The sequence below is a fragment of the Sinohyriopsis cumingii genome, chromosome 8 (genome assembly GCF_028554795.1).
Source record: "Sinohyriopsis cumingii isolate HCF-2022 chromosome 8, ASM2855479v2, whole genome shotgun sequence".
Taxonomy (NCBI): Eukaryota; Metazoa; Mollusca; class Bivalvia; order Unionida; family Unionidae; genus Sinohyriopsis; species Sinohyriopsis cumingii.
Window position 1 is genome coordinate 57,370,529 of NC_142968.1, and position 22,341 is coordinate 57,392,869.

The 22,341-nt window shown below is 35.4% G+C and overlaps 1 protein-coding gene across 3 annotated transcripts; it reads left to right on the forward strand.

The window, feature by feature from the left end:
- The first annotated feature begins 2,021 nt into the window (after positions 1-2,021).
- LOC149793592 (uncharacterized) lies at positions 2,022-19,251 on the forward strand. 3 transcript variants are annotated; one of them, XR_016422857.1, is made up of 6 exons: positions 2,022-3,087; positions 6,132-6,248; positions 8,080-8,202; positions 11,796-11,948; positions 14,152-14,265; positions 18,588-18,715. XR_016422857.1 is itself a non-coding variant. In XM_089967554.1 (6 exons), exons 1-6 carry the CDS (start codon positions 2,433-2,435, stop codon positions 19,183-19,185), a joined length of 1,221 nt encoding a protein of 406 aa, XP_089823680.1. In that variant the 5' UTR covers positions 2,022-2,432; the 3' UTR covers positions 19,186-19,251. The 3 variants fall into 3 exon arrangements, 2 of the variants coding, with proteins under 2 accessions (XP_089823680.1, XP_089823681.1); XM_089967554.1 differs by lacking the exon at positions 14,152-14,265 and adding an exon at positions 19,175-19,251 and having other exon boundaries at positions 18,588-18,749; XM_089967555.1 differs by lacking the exon at positions 14,152-14,265 and adding an exon at positions 19,175-19,251 and having other exon boundaries at positions 18,591-18,749.
- Positions 19,252-22,341: the final 3,090 nt, after the last annotated feature.

Sequence of the window (22,341 nt, forward strand, 5' to 3'; positions counted from 1 at the left end):
TTTGTCATTTTTCAGAAAGAAACCGATTTTCATGCGTAAATGTGGCCATTAAATGATCATCAAGATACTTAAATGATACGCGGAGAATAAAGTTTGGAAGGTTTCCTTTACCTTCAAATAGGTTACGAGTGGTTGAACCTGCCGACGGTGGAGGAAAATTAACATAAACTCTACGAGAGGCCAGGTTACGAACTGCTCGATAATCATCTAGTTGTAATTGGGAGAACCGAATGGTATTTTAGCAATAGTTTCCTTTGTTACACACACACGCGCGCGCGCGCGAATGCTATACGAAGTCTTCATTACAGACGACAATCTCCATTAACTTCATCGTAGATAATCAGCTATGAATATCATACTCAAGATTCAGTCATAAAAAATGTTATAACTCAGAAATGGACGCCCTCTCCAAACCATCCTGACATAAGGAAAGAGGCAGTCATGTTGGACTTCTCTATTCGCTGCTGATGTTAAGAATACCATACCCTAGCACGAGACTAAATTTTACATTTATAAACTACCTCTCGTTGTACCTTACATTTTTGTTTAACTGAGCTAAAATTCATTACCTAGCCACAAAATTGTACGGCGCAGCCTACCTGTGTTTTGTCCTTTTATATGGGTGTTTGTAAATTCAGTTCCCCTTTTCTCCCATAGTGATCCACCCATGTATAATTTTTCATCAGTCCCGTTTTATAGGTCAGTTTTCAAATTAACCCGTACAATGTTCACATTTACGTATTTCCATAAAAATCCCAGACCGTCCATTTAGTACGTACGCATGGAGGGTGAGGGGATAACCCAAATCTTGCGTGTGTGTGTGTGTGTGTGTGTCTACTGACAATGTACGTACGCATAGGAAACAGGGGAAGGTGAAACCTCGATAATAATTTGTCTAATACGTAACTTGTTCGACCGGGTTCAGTCGGCGTTTGAATTTTAGCGGACACTAGACAAACTGTTTAAAGTTACGAAGCTTATTTCTTTGATGCAGCCAGACATTCGAAGTCGGTGGACTATCTGTTTTATTAAACACGTTAATATTATTAATCCTTTATGTCGGTTTCTGCGTGGATTAGATATAGGCCGTTCTATGGAATGGGTGGTGGGGTGGTGCGTCAAGCGTACGTACGCAGGTGGAGGTGTGTAAAAAGTACGCATGTGTACAGGGAGGGGAGAGGGGTCAAGCCTTGCCAGATTTTTGCGCACGTACTAAATGGATGACACCTAATGTCCAGTTTCCGTATGGACCCATAGTGGCATATCCATGTTAAACTTTCATAACTCCATACTTTACCATCCGTGTTTAATTCCCATATCCCCCATAGTGCCCCATCCCCAATTACATTTTTATAATATTCCCCATGTTGTTCCCTATAATTTTTTCAAACATACTGCCATGAAAGAAATAACAGTAATATATACATAGATATAAAATTATTCGCACAGAACTCAAGATATCGGCCCACCTATACATATATTACGTCAGACCGATATTTTAAAATATTAGCTACAAAAGGTATTGTGCTAAGAAAATATATAACATGGCCTAATAATCAGCGGTCTGTGTGTGTGATTTACGGGAAGTGTGACACTGCATTGGTATTTATTTGCAAAATATTGATTGAACGGCACTCTCGAGAGGTTAGGAAATAAATCCTATATTTCGCAAAGCTAATTTAAACTGCCATGCGAGAATGGCTTGCAGGTCCACAAACACTGAGTTTTAGTCTGATTTATAATTCAAGAAATTACTTTGCAACTGATTTGAGATAGTCCCCGAAAATTCTGCGTGAAGTGCTTAGAAATATAATTTGACTTGTAAGCCACGAATCATCAAATATCTGCTCTGCTGAATCCAACTTTTAGAAGTATATTCCCTTACTATCTGTGTATTGTGACCTAAACAGATTTATAGCCGGGCAATTCGGCAAGTTTGCTCCATCCGGAACACTATTTTATTTTCAAGCTGAGTCCTTAAACAGGCATAACTGAATTACCCGGAAGGAAATACTGAACTTTCGGCTAAACAGGTTCATGTGTTATATACAGTGGCGATATCATTCGAAAACAATAGCGGTCGTTTGAGTGTAACATACTGAAGAGAAAATATATTTCGGCAAATATCCACTTGTATGTTATGAAATATGTCTGATTCACCATTGTTTTGACGTAAACGTCGTGCCTTGTGTTGATCCGATTTCAAAATACCCCAGGATTTGTTGTGTGTACATGCATTCCACAAGCTAAATAATACATGCAACCTGTATTAAAGTGGCGGCGCTTCGTTCATATTTGTTTTGTTTTCAACGGTTATTAATCATATAGATACGGTATCACAGTCTTACTAAGTGGAGATTACTGGTGGTGCTGCTGGTGGGGAGTTGTGATAAGTTTCCCTATGTGGATGATCTCTAAAAATCTAATTCAATATGACGGAGGCGGCCAACTTTGACAGATACCTTGAATATGATTTCCTTGGCAGGTCTAGTGAGCTGGAACGACTGTTGCATTACTGGCAGAATAATAAAAGTATTTTTGTCATCAGTGGATTTAAATCTATTGGAAAAACTCGGCTTGCAGAACAATTTATTAGAAATATACCCGACAGAACTGAGACATTTCCGCTTGACTTCAGGAAGCACTGCATTAAAAATATGACAGCGTTCGAACACACGTTGTTTGAGTTAATGAAACAGAAAAGTAAACATTTACAGCAAGACAGGCTTGAATTTAAAGACAGGATGGAGAGGTTATTTCGAACCGTGGAAGATTCACATTTCATTCATTTATTTTACTTTGATAATGTAGAAGACATTTTGAATACAGAATCGGCCGATGATTTTCTCGAGTTTTTGACAATATTGGTTAAAGGTTCAGAAAAAATAAAAATAGTTTTAACATCGACAATAACGACACACTTTGCCAGACTTGGGCCAATCTGTCACAACGAGAGAGTACTACCACTTTCATTAAAGGATTCTATAGCCCTTTTGAAAAGTGTGTGCCAAGGGATGAACCTAGGTGAATATAGTGTCCCACTAGCAAAATTATGCGAGGGTCTGCCGTTAGCCATCATAATGACAGGTAATGTGTTGTATAAAATTGGGAGATGAAGGGTTCCGGGACCACAAATTTTCCCAACATAACATTTGTTTCCTGATGTAATGCACATTTATTTGTCGTTTTCTTTACGAAAGATCGGCACTTTTGATATTGTGAATGAGTCGGTTTTGAAGCTTATGTTGTGCTCTCGATGATTTTGAAAAGAAATGAGAATTATTCTTTTTCACTAATTCATATATAGGTACTGAACTTTTGATGAAATGGTCGTTCGTAATACGTTGAGAATATCGTCAAAATATACGATATTGTCAGCACTCCAAATTACCATTCGAAACTTCATGATGCACTAAGGATAATGACAAAGATTCCATCTAAGTCGAATAAATGATCACCTTAAAATGCCCGGATGTAAAACTATCCTGTACTTGAAACACACATTACAAAAGTTCAAATATAATTTTTAAGAATATGTACCAACCATCTGCTCTGTAAAACTAATCAATATTTAAATAAATGAAGTACGAGAATTTGATACAAATGAGATCTAATGTATTATTTATGTGCCAAAATCTCAGTCCGTATTCGGAGAATGACGATGTATTTATCACAAATCACAGATATATATATTGCTTGATTTGTTGTTCAAATATAATCCGATTTTTTTAACCAGTTGATTGTTTGTGTAATCGTATGGCCCATCTTTGCTTCTCTCTCTCTCTCTCTCTCTCTCTCTCTCTCTCTCTCTATATATATATATATATATATATATATATATATATATATATATATATATATATATATATATATATATATATATCCATGATATTTCTACCTTAATTTAAGATAGCTCGAAAATTACGGATGCTTACATGTTAGCACACGAATGTGTATAGGTGATTCTGACCCCGTACAGCCGCATGATTAATGAACGAATTGGGTTTCAAATTATCGTTACCCAAATTGAACCAATCAGCCACTGTTGCATCTTACTATAATTCCTAAGAAAATCATTTTAAAAAATTCTCGGATTTGTCCTGGGGATTAGCTAAGCAGCCAAGAATGTTACTCCTTTTCAGTAAAACGCAGCATTAATGCCAAAACCGAACATATACCGTTCACTGAGTTCAGCCTCTGGAATTTTGCGTAGGATGACAAAGGAAGGCGGTATGATTCTGTCGCTTCAGGAAAGGTCACTTACACCTAACAATTCATGTTATTTCATTCAAAAGCCAGCTATTTCCAGAAAAATACAATATAACCTATGCATGGATATGTTGTGTCCATAAGTAAAAAATAGCCTTGGTGCATCATAACTAATGCACTGGTTTTTATTTTTTTTTAATGTTAGAATATGAAGAAATACATAAGAAAGTTACTTAGTGTAGCGATACCTTGAAGAGCATATAGGGAAAAATCCATGGCGGTCAAATCGGTTTCTTTTAATCATGCATGTAGGCGACTAATGGAGACAGGATCTGTGGTGACGAAGTGCAAGCCGAACTCGAGACTGAAAGGGTACGGTTTGGAATCCTACATTCATATGGGCTTATACTGGTGAATCCTTGGGCCAGGCCCGGATTGCCTCGGTACTAAATAACCTACTTGTCACGCTGTGCTGTTAATCGCCACACAAAACAGTTATTTGATGCATATTGAAGAAGGCAATGTTGACAAGTATAATTTTGTTCCTTATTAATTGTGGGGAAGATCAGACTTAGACCATATTTCTTTCATATAAAATGTAACTGCTATACACATTAATTTATTTTACATGGTTAAATAGCTTTGATTTTATTTAAAAATGAATATGGATACCAGTAAAACCTGATGCGTACTCATTGCTGTAACGTGTTGGTTTTTTTTCACCTTTGGGGTACTGAGACAGTGTAAAGAGAACACACGCGGGTTGTTTGCTTCTTCTAATTAGAAGGGACCATGACCATTTTTAAGGCATTGACACGATAACAAGAGTAAGAAGTCCTAAAGTTCTATACTGTGATCTATAGTTACACTTAACGTACTGTTCGTTAAAAAACAACTTCATTGTACAGGTCAATAATATTCATAACTTTATTGTACAGGTCAATAATATTCATAACTTTATTGTACAGGTCAATAATATTCATAACTTTATTGTACAGGTCAATAATATTCATGACTTTATTGTACAGGTCAATAATATTCATGACTTTATTGTACAGGTCAATAATATTCATGACTTCATTGTACAGGTCAATAATATTCATGGCTTTTAAACTACCCATCTGACTCTTCGATGGTTCAAATCCTACATGCGCAATATATCTCCACCAGTAAAATTAAATGGACACACATCAGCAAATAAAACTATAAATTATAGAGTACCATAAAGTTCCAACTTAGGCCTTTATTATTTATTCTGTTCTTCAATGGCATATCCTTGGAAATAAGGGATAAGGTCTCATCAACTGTTACTGGTTGGCCGTTCAAAGGTGTGTTTTGAAATTGCGACCAGAGATACTGTTCAGTCCAAAACCACCACTCGGGTGTTTCGGTGATCTTGGTACAGTTGAATTCTAAATATGAATCGTTTCGTATCACCAAAACCAAAAAATACCCGAAAATTAATTTAATATCGAAGCAATTTTCTGATCACTGCGCAATCCCTGTTGATTTAGGTTGTGGTTATGTGAAGATATTTTTCCTGTCAAAGTGTAACTGAGGGATACCCTCGATCCAACTTAAGCAAGATGGCGGACAAAGGGGCCTCAATATTTAGACACTGCATCTGAACCAAAATAAGATGCAAACAGTATGTCGCCATATTTGTTTCTACCTTACCTTTCTTCGCTCATAAACATGATCGCGCTTCTGGTTCACCAAATTTTAGTCGGAACAAATACCGTTGGTTTAAGCGCAAAACACGCTTGTGATTAAAGGAACCAACCTTCATAAACAGGTTGAACGAAACCGATGTAAATCGAAGACTGCTTGTGTAACGTTAAAGTTTCATTTAAAAGTACAATGCTCACCATATATAAAACTTTTGTGTAAAGATATTGTTCCTTACAATCTTTACCCCCCAGGATGCGATTTGTCTGATGCAGAAGGATTCATATCACCGATAGAGATGGTGGAAATACTAATCTGTAACCGCTTACATGCCCTCAGCCAGGAATTTTACCCAGCGGAAGACAGAATAGGTAATATTACTACTACTACTACTACTACTGCAATTACTCGCACTTCATAAGAGAACTGAAACAAACCTAATAACTTAACAGAATTATTCTGAAAGATATTAGTAACTCAATAATTTATGAGATATATTATTGGAAGGTGGTGGTGTTGTTGAGATTTTAATCAAGATTCAAGTTTAGCAAGCCATTTTTTTTTCCTTTTCACAAGTCACAATACATGATATATATGCTTTTCAGTGTCTGTCAGCAATTGGTCTTTCCAATGACTACAAGTAACTTAAAAGCAACATTTATTTCAAGAAAAAAATTGTTTTCTATTGCTAATAACGGGACGATAATATCCTATGTGTACTTGCTATATTTGTTTAAGACCGGCATTATATTAACAGCGGTGGACTGTTATTTCAGTGTAGCAGTTGAATTCACTTTTGCCTAATAAGAACGCAATATTAAAAGTAGAAAGTGAAGGTAAATAGAAATGTATCGTTACTTGAAAGGTGATAAAAGTTTTAGCATCGCTACATCATGTCTTTCAATGTCATCGATTTGACTGTGTCGGTTGGAGGAGTAGGATAATCGGACAAGAGCTGGGTACCGCGATACGCATAACGGTATATCGCAGTTATATTAAGGACCAAGCACCTTAAGGTTCTGGAACAGGTGCCCGACGTGTTTCTTAATAGTTGAAAAAGATATCTTGTTTTGATTTATAGCAAAATGACACCAAATGATATCCATTCTATTATTTGAAGACAAATGTTATCTTGAGATAAAAGAAAAGAAAATATCTCATTTGTAAAGAAAATCGCAGCCCCTCCCCCACCCCGGAAAATTAAATGGCCAGTACCTGATAGTAAATGAATGTGCTAAGTTTATATTAATTGTTGTATAAGTTGTAATATAAAATTGTAACTAAAGTAGGATGATTAAGCTTGCACTTTAGTTGACACCCTATGAATGTCATTGTTCAAACATCAGCGAGCTTGTATATAAATTAGGAGCTGTTCACGTTGAAGCCAACAGTTCACTAGCTACACTGTTGATATAATAGGTAATGAAACTTGAATTGGGATGCCAACAGCCGAGTAAAATATTTATCAGAGAAAACCAATAAACACAGAACACGCTTACTCAAGAAACACGATAATATTTAGTGGACTTTAAAAATTACATAATATTTAAAAAAATCTATTATCATTTTTAGTCTTACAAATGTATACATGTATTTAAGACATTCACATACTTTAACAAGATTAGTCGGGCATTTCTGTACATTCCGTTTCTACAGAAACTACCGAAGTACTGGTATAGTGGTGAAAAGTACGGTGATACTTACCACCGGAAAATTACCGCAGTAAACCAACAGACTGATATTTTGGTACATCGAGGAACTCTCATAGTATGGATCAGTACTCTTAAAGTCAGAGATTCATGGTAGTCATACTACGCTACAGTAATAACTCTTTCAATAAAATGACATATTAAACGAACACGAAAGTGCTTGCGATTTCCGTTTCGTGTGTTTATAATTTGTAATTTGTAATCTGTTGAAACTCCTGATATTGGGTTTATCGTGCCTACGTTTGCTATCAATGCTGATATAAACAAGTATGTGTTCTCAAAGACAGTGGACCTGTATTAGCTGTAATAGCAAATACATTTTGTTAATAATAATAATAATAATAATAATAATAATTGGAAATGATATTGCTGCTTCGCTTTTGAGGTCTGTGCGACCATTTGAAAATTTTGTATGTTCCAGTTTCAAGGCAACACTTTTACTCAATTCGAGAACCAATTAGACTTTAATTTTCAAAACTGGTTTAACTTACAGATTCTGCAATTAACATTTGCATTAAGAATCAGTCTGAAGTGTTTAGACAACGGCTATCAGCCCTCTGCAGCATGCAAGAAAATGCCATAGAACTTGACAAAGTTCAAGAAAAGGTTGGCGAAGGTAAGCATATATTTTATTATGGTAATTTCTCAGCATTGTGAGCCTCCGACTTTCATTTGCATATGACAATCCGTCCTAATCAAACGAAACATCTACAGTTTGACAGTCTATTTGAAATAAATACAAGCCGACTCAAATATATGATGTAAAATCTAAACAATGTTCTTCATGTTTTTAAAGGTAGCAGTTTCAATATATTTTCTCTGCTTTAGTCTGCTGTGTGGTACCATGTCGGTTTCTGTTCCCACAAACCAACCTGTGCTGTTGTAAGAAGCACTGTGCAATTACGCATGCTAGGAAACAGCTGTTTGACCTGCCACTCACTGTTCACAAGTTTAGAGATAAGGAGGTGCTAAGTAAAGTTGGCTGAAACGGAAGACATTAATATCAGCGATTTATATGGTTTACATCGGAAAAAGAAAAGAAACGGCATGAAAACGAGTTCTCAACATAAATCCGTTGTTTGTTTGTTTTTTCTTCAGTCAATAAAAAAATCTTACCTTCAACGTCGAGAAGAACATGTTAAAACTCGACATGCAAGCTTTACTCACTGAGTAGGTAACGATTAAAAAAAAACGGGTCTAAATTACTAGGAAAAAAAATGTATGCAAAAAGCGAGAGTGTGAAATATACATTAATCAAGATAGTTAAATTACAAACTACTGAAAATTTAGCCCCGTCAGATGAATGTAGGTTTGTAATAGCTGCAACAGATTAGACGGAGAAAATGGAAAACCGGAGCACAAAGTAGTACAAATGCTGTTGCGATTTGCGCGTACAATCTAAAATCCGACCGATGAATCTCTATAGCATCCTATCACATAGCAGAAATAATCGACAGCGATACGTTAAACTTTACACGGAGAAAGACATTGATATTTGCAACAATTTATTCACATTCAAAGTCAGACAGTACACGTAAGGTATTTTCAAAAAGAAACTCCGAATCGGAAGAAAATAGAAAAGGAAATTGAGAATCACAAGAATAAATATATAAAACTGAGAAATAAAGAGGTTAAGGAGGATAAATGTATTCATGTAGGTATGCATGAATACGTGTATGCATGTGGTTTAACGGCACATCAGCACAATCTTTGCTTCATGGTGCCAAGTAAGTTAGGCATCTACAAAAAGTTATGCGAAACAAACATAATGGTCAAAAGTGTACAATCCGTAAAATACAAAGTTACATTATATAAGTTTAACAAACAATCCAAGACTTTCTCAGAAGGAAAAGGGAGGAAAAAAAAAAAAAAAACAAAGAGGCAAGAGAACGAAACATGAGAGAATAAATGTGTTATACAATATGATTTAGCCGAAGTATTACAATTTTTGAAAATTAAATAATGGGCATCATATTTTAAAAAGCTAGCAAGCAGTCCTGCAACTCACTCGGATCAGTGTTCCAAGTAATAAAGACATTGTACAAATATGCACAGAGATAAAAATTTATTACATAGAAAGAAATTATTTCGTATACAGACTGCTAAACGTTTTTCATAAATACTCGTCAAGATTTGACAGTTACAGTTATATACAGAATTATTATGAAGCTCAGGCAGAATCGGCTTAACTGGGCAGTGTGAATTGAAACAGTTGGATGCGGAATCAGCTTACCAGGGCAGTGTGAATAGAAACAGTTGGATGCGGAATCAGCCCAACTGGTTAGTATGAATAGAAACAGTTAGATGTGGAATCAGCTTACCTGGGCAGTGTGAACTGAAACAGTTGGATGCGGAACCAGCTTAACTGGGCAGCATGAATAGAACAGCTGGATGAGGAATATCATTTTAGTATTTAACAGATAAAAGTGTACAAGAGTTAGTATTTGTGCTTTCGAAAACAACAACAACAAGGATCTGAAACAACCATTGTCTGAATGTGTAATACCATTACCTAATTAAAACACTAAATGAAAACCACAAACAACAAGGATCTGAAACAATTGGACACAATCTGCAATAATTTTAATATTACACCAAATCGTGACTGGAAATGCACGAATGAAAAGATAAATATTAGACTGATAATGTAGCAGAATAACATAAAACAGTCCTTTAGGATGTTGAAGCGCCTTCATCTGATGTGCTGCGATCAAAGCTTGTGAGCGTTATTACAACTAAAGAGCACGTACCGTTGAATACTGGAGAAAATGTCTGCTGATGAAATCAACTTAATAGTAACATGTGATAAATACAGACTGGATTTCTTCCTCTCTGTCGAAGAACAATAGTCTGAATGAATATTAGTATGTAGTAAAAGTGAAAAATTCGAGCAAGTATTACACAGTCTGTTTCCACTGTTCAAGACACTGTAAATATTTATTTGACAATTTTTCCCCTTAATAAGACCAGACTCTGATGAAATAAATCACAATAAGATCTCAGCAGTGTATGTTAAATTTAAAAGTTCATTTAGGATGTACTGTTGTTGATGACTGTATACGTTTGCTACTGAGTAATGTGGCCATAAAACAAATAGCAGCAAACAAAATACCTATGGCAATTAGTCAAAAGATGGACAAAAATGTACGCGAAGCCGCACATGACTCAGAAGACAAACATTATGAAGGAACATACACTCATTTATAATCATAATGGAGCTGGTTTAACGTTCATTTTGAAAAAGGTCACTCATTTGTTTTGTCCTTTATGATGCTGCATTTAAATACCTGTCCCTAAAGAAAGTTTGTTAGTTTTCTTTTTCTATCTCTTCGTTTGTTGTACCTCATTTTTATGAACAGCTCAGTAATTGAACTTTAGCTTGCAATGTTTCAAACATTTTTATGCCATTAATACTATATTTTTTTGCTTTATGCATTATTGCAACAAAGTTTTGTTGGAACCTACAGCGTATCTCGTTATAAGTTAGTTTCACGTATGACGCGGGTCATTTTAAATAGTTTAAATAGTTTTATAAATAATATTATGTACGTGAGGTAAATTAATAAAACTCTAAATCCAAGTTTAATGCATCTGTGTCGTTACTTTATAGAAAATCAAAGTTAATATCATGACTGACTGATTGAATGATGTTTGTCTAAAGGCAAATAAGCACATTAAAAACTATTTTGTGCCTTGGCATTGGGACAAGCTTCTAAAACCCACGGATTGTGGGTTTGGCACAGCTAACCTAAAAGCCATCGCGGCCAGGAAAGCCTTGGAACTCTATTTTCAGCCGTGGCAGATGAGCAGATTGCGACTTTTACTCAAAACTCAGGGTTTACTGTAAATATTGATGTTCCATGATTTCATATTTCTTCATGCAAAATTTGCAAGTTACATAGGTGTTTATGCTGCCACTGGTCAGTCTACTAATAGGTTTGGCTAAAACTCACGCTTCACGCGAATAACTCATTATGAATCTGGCATAGCAAACCTGTAAAACTTGAGTCTAATTTCTGTACAGCCTTAGAAATTTCACGTCTCTTTCCGATGGTGGAAGATTACAATTTTCATCAGAATTAGATGAGTCTTTAACACAGACACGGAAAAGGCCAATGAATATCAATTCCCAAATCGAGTCATTGTTGTGGTAGAAACTAAAGCTTTAATTGACATATTCCTCTGACGGGATGCTCTTTATAACCTCAGGCATGTCGATGTCCTTCATGAAGTTCCAGTTGCTGCAACCGATGCTGAACCGAAATTTGGTGGATTGGGATCCAGCAAAACAAAAACTTCTCGTACACGGTCTGCTCAAAGAATATATTCTGGTCCAGGATGCATTGAGAGACATGCCGGAAGGTAAGAGATCATTATGGCTTAAACTTGTACATCAAGGGAACAAGAAACAAGTGTAACATCAATAGATGACGGGTTCTGTGACTGCCCACTTCACTCACTTTACGTTTCGTGCAAACGATGGAAACGTTTTTTTTTTTTTATCCGAACATGCAACAAAAACGGCTTATATTTTGATATCACTTATCCAATGGACATTTTTGTGTTGTCACCAGAAAGTTGTTTCACCGTTAATGTTTACTCGAATGTATTGCTTATGCTTAAGGTATAACGGTACCAATTGCGCAAGTCCAGGTGGGCGGAGCTTAAGGTGTATGGAACATTGTATTCAGAATTAAAGAACAAAACTAGCTGTGATTGGTGCATTATGTAAGACTTGTACTTTCTGTTTGGCTTAAAAAAAAGTTGAGCCTCTTGGCAACATGTGAGTTTGTGTTAATTTCTATCTAGATCATATTTTGTATTTTTTATGATTTTTTTAAAATATGGTACACATGACTGAAAATGTGCTTGTTGTGACTAGATAACTCTTACCCCTGTCTAGTTCCAGTAGAGTTATCTCTCTTAAATGCAATGGAGTACCTGGTTATGTCATTGTCAAATTGACAATCTAGCATTGTTCTATATGACAGCGTGTGACATGCATGCCCAAGTAGGACAGAAAGTATATTTATTTCACAAAACATTAGCATTGAGGTATATGGAAAAACAATTGGTACCGTGATACCTAAAGGAAAGAATAGCCTCACAGTGTTTCCATAGAAACGCATACATGTGGGCGGCATTTATGAACTATACTAGTTTGATGTAGGAAAACAAATGTATGCTGAACACTTTTGGTCAAATATTGAAAGTTCTTTAAGAATAAAATGTATGAAATCTTTAGAAAATAGCACAAGATGGCTTTGGATGGGGACTTTTGATAACTATAGCTATGATAGATATAGACTTGTGTTACCTGATGCCTTTATGTATGTGCTGTTACCTCCTAGATTGGAATGCATGCAACAAAATAAGTTATGTAAACATAATATAGTTGATTTTGGCCAAATATTGGCTATTGTACCTGCAAAAGATGAAAAATCATGTGTACAAAAACAACTATCTTGTTCTTGTAAGGCATGCCATAAACCAGGATAGAGAACATTCTAAGTACACTTGTAGATAGATCACTTGTACCATGTGGGATGTTCTGGCATGAGTAAGTTTTAGGTAATTTATTAAGGATTTGGTATTCCTTCCCATTTTGATTTGAATTGTCCTGCTCTAATTGTCCCTTTTTTTTTACACTCTCCTGCTTTGAAATTGTTCATGTAGTTAGTTCAGTTCTCTTGCATTCCCTTTTGTTGAAGTAGCAGTGAATACCAACAAACAAGAACAGTTTCCTTAAGTCAGCATTTCCCATTGGCACTTGTATAAGCCCAATTATAATCTACTATTGACTTTCAATTAATCCTATTTCTTTCTGTCAAGCTGCTCCTGTGGAATTTCCATGTTTGGTCCAACATTACAGAATGATAACCATTTTAGTCACACAGTGCGTATTCATTCCATTCAAATCCACACTGTTCTTGAAACTTTGCATCCCATCGCAAGAATCCAAATTGGCATGAGATGATATCTGCATGGTTATGGAAGGCTGCACTCTACATGCCGGCATTGTAGAAAATATGAACTATGTGATATGAAAGAGCTGCGTCATCTTAGAAATTAAAATTACATGACTCTTGAGGTCTCCACTAAACATAGGAGTCTAAATGTTAGGTTCTCACTTTGTCAGTAATGTATTTTGAGATAATTTAATTGCAATGAAGTTAATACAGGTTGTTGATGAACTCATCTATATTACATGGATAATGTATTCAAGGTTACCACACCTTATGTATATCATTCAGTTATCTTCCTTACACCAGTCATAACATTTCAAGGAAATAAAATCTCACATTTTCAGTGACTGATTATGAAAATAAAGAGAAGATTTGTGAAGTATTATATTAGCCCTCAATCTTGACGCAAATGTAAGTAGAAGCAATTTGATAATTTCTCACAATAAAGTTTACAAGTTTAAAAACTGATAAGGTATGTTCTGCTTGGCTCTGAGATAAGTTTCTCTCTATCTTATGCCAATTATTATTAAATTCTTATGTAGAAGAAATATACTTTATATGTATCTATATTATCTAAATTATTCACCCTTTTATATTAGATGGAAATGAACACAACTTCACTTGAAATTTGGGTCCTGTAAGGGATGTTATAGCACAGTTGCCTTTGGGCTGTCCTTGGACCTGTTGGGCCCTGCCCCATATATTTGTCCAAGGTAAGGTCATCAAACTTTCACTTCTCATTTTTCGCATTGCTGATTTTGCCACCTTTAATTCCTTTATCATAAGCTACCTCTCCCTTTTAGATAAACACTTTCCTCCTGTTTTTAACTCCATTTGATGTGCTATACTTAGTGTTTATATTTGGCATTTTTCTGTATTTTATTCCCCTAATTTCACCTCCCAATCCAAACATAACCACTTAGAAGCTGCGATTTACTATATTTGGTGACTGACTGGCTTATTGAAACAATTTTATTCACATTACAAAGGAGGAAAGCTTACTATTTGTGTTACAAAGAGGATGGGTAGGTGGACCTTTGTGTGAGGACTGGTGGTTAGTGACCTCTTGTATCTGTAGATAGTGTAAAGTGGTCAAAGCTTATACTTTATAATAAGATTGGGTCATGTCCACCTGTCTCTGATGTTAAGTTCTGCACCTACCAAACAAATATAAATTCCTTTCTTTTAGGTGAATTGTACATTTTGAAGTAGGACAGGTGCATACTATTTGGTACATTGACCTTTGACCTAGTTATTACATAATATGATATAATGTGATTTATCCCATATCACCTATGTGAAGTTCAATAATTGCTGATATGAATAAGATACAACTCATAGTTGAAAGAATTCATTTTATTTCAAAAGATGATTTTGATGGTGAAGCAAAAGTATGAAAACAATAGTTCAAACAGCTCAATGACATTTCTATACACATTCATATAAGACATAGGTTAGTACCTCATCAAATTGTTTTTCACAAGTGAGACTAAGTATATTTGTTACTTATACAGTCCCGAACTATTTCACAGATTATTGGAAAAATTAAGGTTTGCTATAGGTATAACGGTACCAATTGCGCAAGTCCAGGTGGGCGGAGCTTAAGGTGTATGGAACATTGTATTCAGAATTAAAGAACAAAACTAGCTGTGATTGGTGCATTATGTAAGACTTGTACTTTCTGTTTGGCTTAAAAAAAAGTTGAGCCTCTTGGCAACATGTGAGTTTGTGTTAATTTCTATCTAGATCATATTTTGTATTTTTTATGATTTTTTTAAAATATGGTACACATGACTGAAAATGTGCTTGTTGTGACTAGATAACTCTTACCCCTGTCTAGTTCCAGTAGAGTTATCTCTCTTAAATGCAATGGAGTACCTGGTTATGTCATTGTCAAATTGACAATCTAGCATTGTTCTATATGACAGCGTGTGACATGCATGCCCAAGTAGGACAGAAAGTATATTTATTTCACAAAACATTAGCATTGAGGTATATGGAAAAACAATTGGTACCGTGATACCTTAAAAGGAACGGATTCACGTGTAGAGTTCAGTCGATGCAAATAACGTAATCCATATCTCTGTTAATAAAGGTCAAAAGAAGCCAGGGCATGAAGGTTTTACTTTCTTGCTAACGGATTTTTCAAACAATATTTACATGGTCTGTAGATTGTCTAGTCATTATAGTACCACTTTCTACTTTGGCAAGAATCGATTGATTGATTGGAGTAAAGCACATTGCCCAATGGCACACCGTTGCAGCCAGCCCGGGCTAGTTTGGGAAGGATTTCAGCCTGCATCCCATTAATTTTGAGTCTGCACGTTAACCACTGCTCTACGCTGCTTTAAAAGTGATCTTTTGTTACTCACAACAACAACAAAAAACATTATCAGAAAACATGACGTCACATTATGCACATATAGGTACCGCCGAAGGGTACAAAATAATGGCTTATACGAACAAATAATGTAAATCGTTTGCTATTTTATACAGAAGTGGCGAATATTTTGTAAAGTGCAAGGGGGCATGTATAAGTGAATAATGACATCCTTTTCAGCGGACCTTTACCTTGTTGTTTTGTATCCGGATTTTCCACAGACTATATAAAGAATGTGCTGATGCCTATGCGCACAAGATAAAACAAATGTTCCCGTTATCACTTTTTATGAGGTCACCCCGAACATACTTATTGCAATGAAAGCCTCTAGGCTTTCATGGCTTTCTGACCAGTTTTTTTAGCTTGATCTTCAGTGGTCAATTCACATTAGAATGCACAATCCGCTTAGCTTCCGCCTTTATGTAAAGCAAGTATCATGTGATCTATGACGTAACACGATGAATATATTTCATAATATATTCCCATGCTTTATAAGGGGATACTGATCGAAACGGCTGATTGAAAATGCAGGGACAGAAAAAGAAAAAAAACATTATTACTGAAGCCAGAGTAATCTCAGGAGGAATTTGATAATGTCGAATTGAAACGCATGATGAAATTTAAATATGGGTTCGGGTGAATATTATTTGGTCTAAAGCAACAAAAATGAAAATATAAAACTATTATTAAAAACCTTTGTTCAATTCGCTCATTTTGTATAGTAATTTCATGCGCTGTATTCATTATTTTCACAGCAGATTAAGGCTGTACCCTTTATATCCATACTTTTTAGAGGATAAAAAAAGACTATGAAACTTTTCTAAATGTTTTTATTTAAATTTGAGAATGGTTAACTGTGCTTGAAAAAAATTATTTTAATAACGTATGAGTTGTATGTTTTTACAAGTAATGTTGTCCTTTTTGATGAATTTAATAGCTAAAAGTTTTAATTTTAGGTTTATATTTCTTAATAACGGCCATATTTCGTGTCAAGATTCCTCAAATTTAACACGTATTCATAACGTGTTGTGCTTAGCACTGTATTTAACACTGATTTTATTAGTGCGGTTTGTTTCATTACAAGTAAGCTTAAGAAAACTTCTTTGCAGATAATTGATATTGCAGCATGTCTTCACAAAGAACTATTAAAAACAAAACCTACTCACGTCACTGTTTCTTTTACTAATACTCGGTGACTGCCACTAATGCCTTGTCGTTATATGTTGTTCTCTCGGGCACAGCCAGTACGTAAAGAGTGACGTCAACTCCGTGTGTTATGATAACAACCAAAAAGGAATTAATGTATGTCAGTCAAATACTAACAGGTGCTTACAAATATGAACGGTCTACCAATAATGTGGCTGTTTAAAGGTGTGAGCATTCACGTGATTTACAAACTCACTGGAAGCTAATGTCCCTCACCTAAGTGCCGAATTTTGGCCTTCTACGGCGCTATATGCCGCTATATATCCTATACAAATTCAAATAGTCATTACTTCAATATTTTCACCCATTTTATTCATTAACGTTTCTGTATGCGCTAAAACATTAACGCTAGTTTACATGGGTTTGGTGTAAAAAAATAAAATATTCTCATTTTATGTACGTTTTAAATGCCAGGAATGGCTTAATGTGCCGCTACAATTTAAAAATAAAAGGAAAGAGTACAAGCGAGTAATGCATAAATCTATTCGAATAAAGTTATTATGTTTTAGTCACTGTATTGAGTATTTAAAGTCAAGCATCTGTCAAGAATAAAGATAACTGATTTATATTTCGCCTAGTTTGCACTAGGTCGATAAATCAGTGATGAGATTGATTTTCGGGTGAGGGGTTGATATCACTTCTTCATTAAAAGCTGCAATTATCTGCATCCAAAATTGGCTCCACACATCGGTGTACATTTTATACACTTACCAGTATTTCTCATGGCTGTGCAGCTACCGTCAGTTGAAGGTGTTTTTTTGGTGACAGGTACATTATATTTCCGGAGCAGATCATATGTTTAATGACTTGTAAATCCACATGGAATAGCACAATCATCTATCATGTGGCCATTTTGAATTTCGCGCTTGATATAACCGTTACCATGTATGTGTCTAAAGTGTACGCAGATTTGTTCCGGAAAGATTTGCATGCAGCAAGATTGCACATTTTAAAGAACAGATCACATCATAGCCACATATCGTCCATCAGCATCAACACAAATTTGAGTGGGGGGTTTGATTTATCGGACTAAGTTTGCACCCGTTATTGAAAACTGAATACATCCATAAAAATCACTAAAATGATCAATCGAGCACACTTTCAAGATCGATTTCCAACGATAAATCATTTTATTTGGGTGAGAGTTTCAAATCATATATTAAATTGTAACATAATTTTGTATAAAATAGACAGTGTCTGAGCTAACAACTAGTATGGTAAACGGTGAAAAAGTTTATATAGGAATATTTAGAAGAATTGATTTTAAGGGTGAGATGGTCAAATGTCCTTCACAACACGGTGGTGTTTGAGAAACTGTTTTCATCTTTCTGCAGAAAAGACACGAATCGATGTAAATTGCCTTATGAACTGAATCTGTTTAATATTCTAAAACATTTAACTTTTTCTGCTTAATATTGTCATACATGTCAATGTTCGGTTTATTTTCAGAAGTAGGGACAAGTAATGTTAGCAGGGACACATTACTGGGCCGTATGAAGGATAACATGAAACTTCTCGGGATGAATGCAGATGAAGTTGAACGTCTATATACAGAAGATCACGACACTCTTCAGCAGGAAATCAAAGAATTCTTTGAGGAAGTTCACAGTGGTATGCCATAATCTCTGGTCAACTGCTGCATAATTTTGGAATGTGAAAGATCCCTTTTTAACCTTAAAGAAAGTAACTCGTTTTTTACTTGAATTTGTATTAAGCCTCCAGGTCTTTTGAAATGACAGATAGTACAGCTACAATATCGTATTGTTATGGTTAGTGTACTGGGATTATATTGAGAAACGACAACCAAAGGGAGATTATCAATTACATATGAGAGAAACCCATGAAAGTCAGTTTGACAAATACTGCAAGCAATTCAGATAAATATAATATGGTATACAGAACATAAAAAATTGCTATGTGACCTTTCTTGTCGAATATTTTTCTGATTGTATTTGTTGGGAAAGTATAATAAATATACTACAAATAAAACCAAGAGATTCTGATTGACTAGAAGCCGTTTATTATTTGTTTTACAGATGCTGAGTAACATACCAACGCCGGTGATAAATTTGAAAAAATGTAGATAAGTATTATTAAATATTGTCCAGCTATACTAACCGAGTCAGAAATTTGTATATTAGCTTTTTTGTTAAGCACACACAAATGATACACAAGCATTCTATTCATGTCAATTTCTAACGTATTTCAATGAAAACTCCGGAAGTAAAATAAGTATAAATTACATATGAGCACGAATAACTGTTGTTCATTGTAAAAACAAACTTTTTCACGAGATATATCCAGTCGGGGAATTAATTAAAAATACATATGATGCATTAGAATTTATACCGATTAGAATTGTGTGATCGACATTTGTGTATTACAATTATATTTCGTGAGGGTACATGCCATTTTAATTACGACCGAATTATTATAAAAATCTTACGGAATTATGAAATGAAATTGTAAAATCCTGATTTTCAAAGGACTTACACAAGATTTTTTATGAGTGAAATCGAGCACAGAGAGAGTGGGGCCCCAATATGTCAATACATGTATACAGAAAACCTCAATTATCCGGAGTAGATTTTCTATAGCATATGCTTTGACAAAGTTTCGTCAACAGGAAAAGCTGAAGATGTCCAAGCGTTACAAAGTCCGAAGATCTCCTGTTAATTATACTCATTTGCACGCTCCTCGCAGATTATATTCTTTCAGAATATATCGCCGTCTTACAGCTGTTTGACCCCTCGGTCATCTAAAATGTTTTACCGTCGTCTCCTCTCATTAGTACAAAAGCGCTTTTACTGGACTATACCTTACTTCTTATATCACAGTCTGAAATCTAATAACAAAAACACATTGATAAAAGAACCAGATCATATGGCTCGAATGAGCTTCATTAAGACGTCATTTGTAAATTGTAACGTCGACAACGTCATGCTGTCTTGCAAAATGGTTCGGCCAGTGCTAGATTACAGCAAATATAGAATTTTCCTGCCATTTTCCTCCTGAATTTTACGCAGAATCTTTACATTCTGCACAAAAGTCAAAACAGGATCACAGAAAATGGAATCTAAATTGAGTCTGTTGTAGTTATCAAAGCGTACGGTTTTCTCAAGGTAGCATGTTAACACCAACTTTACAGCGTTGAGGCAGTTGTACTATTCTTCCAAAGCGAGGTAACCTTATGATAGAGTTATGACAGGTTATACACAATTTTTTTCTTTACAATTAAATCAGTTTTATAAAGAATTTAACTCATGACCCCAAACACTAACATATCCTTGTCGGGTATACTGAAATATTAGAAAAGGTTTTGTTCTGCAACAATAGGGGGAAATGCACGCATGTACAAACTGTATACATTTTATCAGCTCTATAATTATAATCATCTGCATTGTCAGTGTTAATATAGAACTGCTGCTAAAAATAGCACAAGCAAAGAAAGAAACACAACTCAAGGAAATCTTGACACCAAGAACGTTGAAACTTCCGTCAAATTCTGTTAAGCACTTTGCGAGATATTTAAAAATGCTGAGGTCAGGTAAATTTTGTCAAACTCATGAATATTCATGAGTTTTATCGATGCTTTAGACGAGGATAAATATTTTCGAAAGAAAATTAAATATCTATTTAAAGATAGAATAATAATTTGATTTCATTGCTGAAGTGAAACTCACACAGTCACCCCATGTCGTTCTTTAGGTGACTCGTATGGCTACGACGAGAGAGCGCTATTACTGACAGTCAGCCTGCCCTTCGTGCAATGGTGTTCCATGTCAGGCCGCATTACTTGATCTCTTTTCTATAGCCCTCCTCCGAGTCTTTTTGGGCCTACCCCTCTTTTGCCTCTCGTCCGGGGTCCAGAATGCTTTCCTGGGTGTTGCAGCCAGTGACATTCGGCATACATACCCCAGACAACGCCATCTTCATTTCTTCACAATGTGGACAAGAGATGCTGATTCAGCCCTTGGATGAAGATGTTCATTTTGGATCTTGTTTGGATGGAAGATGCCAATAATCTTCGTCAGATATTTGTTTTGAAGCTCTCGGACTTTATGCTATTCTTGATGCTAACTTTCAGCTTTCAGAACCGTACAGTAGTACTCCAATGACACTGCCTTGGGGAATCCTCAGCTTGGTTTTGAATCCAAGTTGTTTGGATTTCTATATGTGTTTCACCATACCGAAGGTTTGCTAATTCTGGCTGCCGCCTCTCTCTCTCTCTCTCTCTCTCTCTGTCTCTCTCTCTCTCTCTGTGGACACTTTGCTTCCAAGGTATGTGAATTCATCTACCTCCTGTATCTGATCCTTATTCAGTGATGTGATCGTTGGTTTTATGGAGAAATTATATGAATATTGTTAATAAACTTTCGCATCATGTATATAATTTGGTTAATTTAAATGCATCGTAATTTAAAACTTGAACAATAATAAAATGTCAATTTCTTCAAATCTCAGAAGTATATTTCAGTAGCGGTATTTATATTTCTTTAAAGACTTTTCTAGTGTTGTGCTTCCGACGGGAGATCAACTCTGTGCATAATCTAAATGTTAGAAAATAATTTGAAAAACATTTTCAGTAATGTAAAACAGTTTTATTTCTTCTCACTATGTTCCAGAAGTGTTTATCAGGATGTTTACATCAATTCAGGTTTAATGTATTGTTAAATAAAAGACAGCGAAAGTGTGTTTCTTATCTTTAAATAATGCTTTAATTATTTTAAATCCGGTTTTCTCATCAGTCATCCATCAGGAAAATCATGCCGTCATCAGTCGGGAAAGAGTTTGAAAAAATTACCATAAGTTACCTCCCATGTGGAATCTTTAAATCTGCTTTACAGATTTTTCTAGAACATGCATACTTGTGCCGTTCATATAAGGACGAGTTTTTAAAATTATGTTGCAAAAAACAATGAAGTGTGTGTGTGTGTGTGTGTGTGTGTGTGTGAGAAAGAGAGATTCGATTTTTTAACGTAGCTTTAACATTTTTTCCAGTCATATCACTACGATGCCTGAAGCAAGGCAGTTTATAGTGATGTCTAGCATTGGGGCATCATGCTGCAGATATGACGCATCCCACACAGTCACATTATCCTGACAGCGGGGCCACCAGTCCTAACACACACTAACCTCTTAGAACTGAGCGCCATATCTATATTAGTACCATATCGATAAGTGTTTGGTATGACTCGGCTGG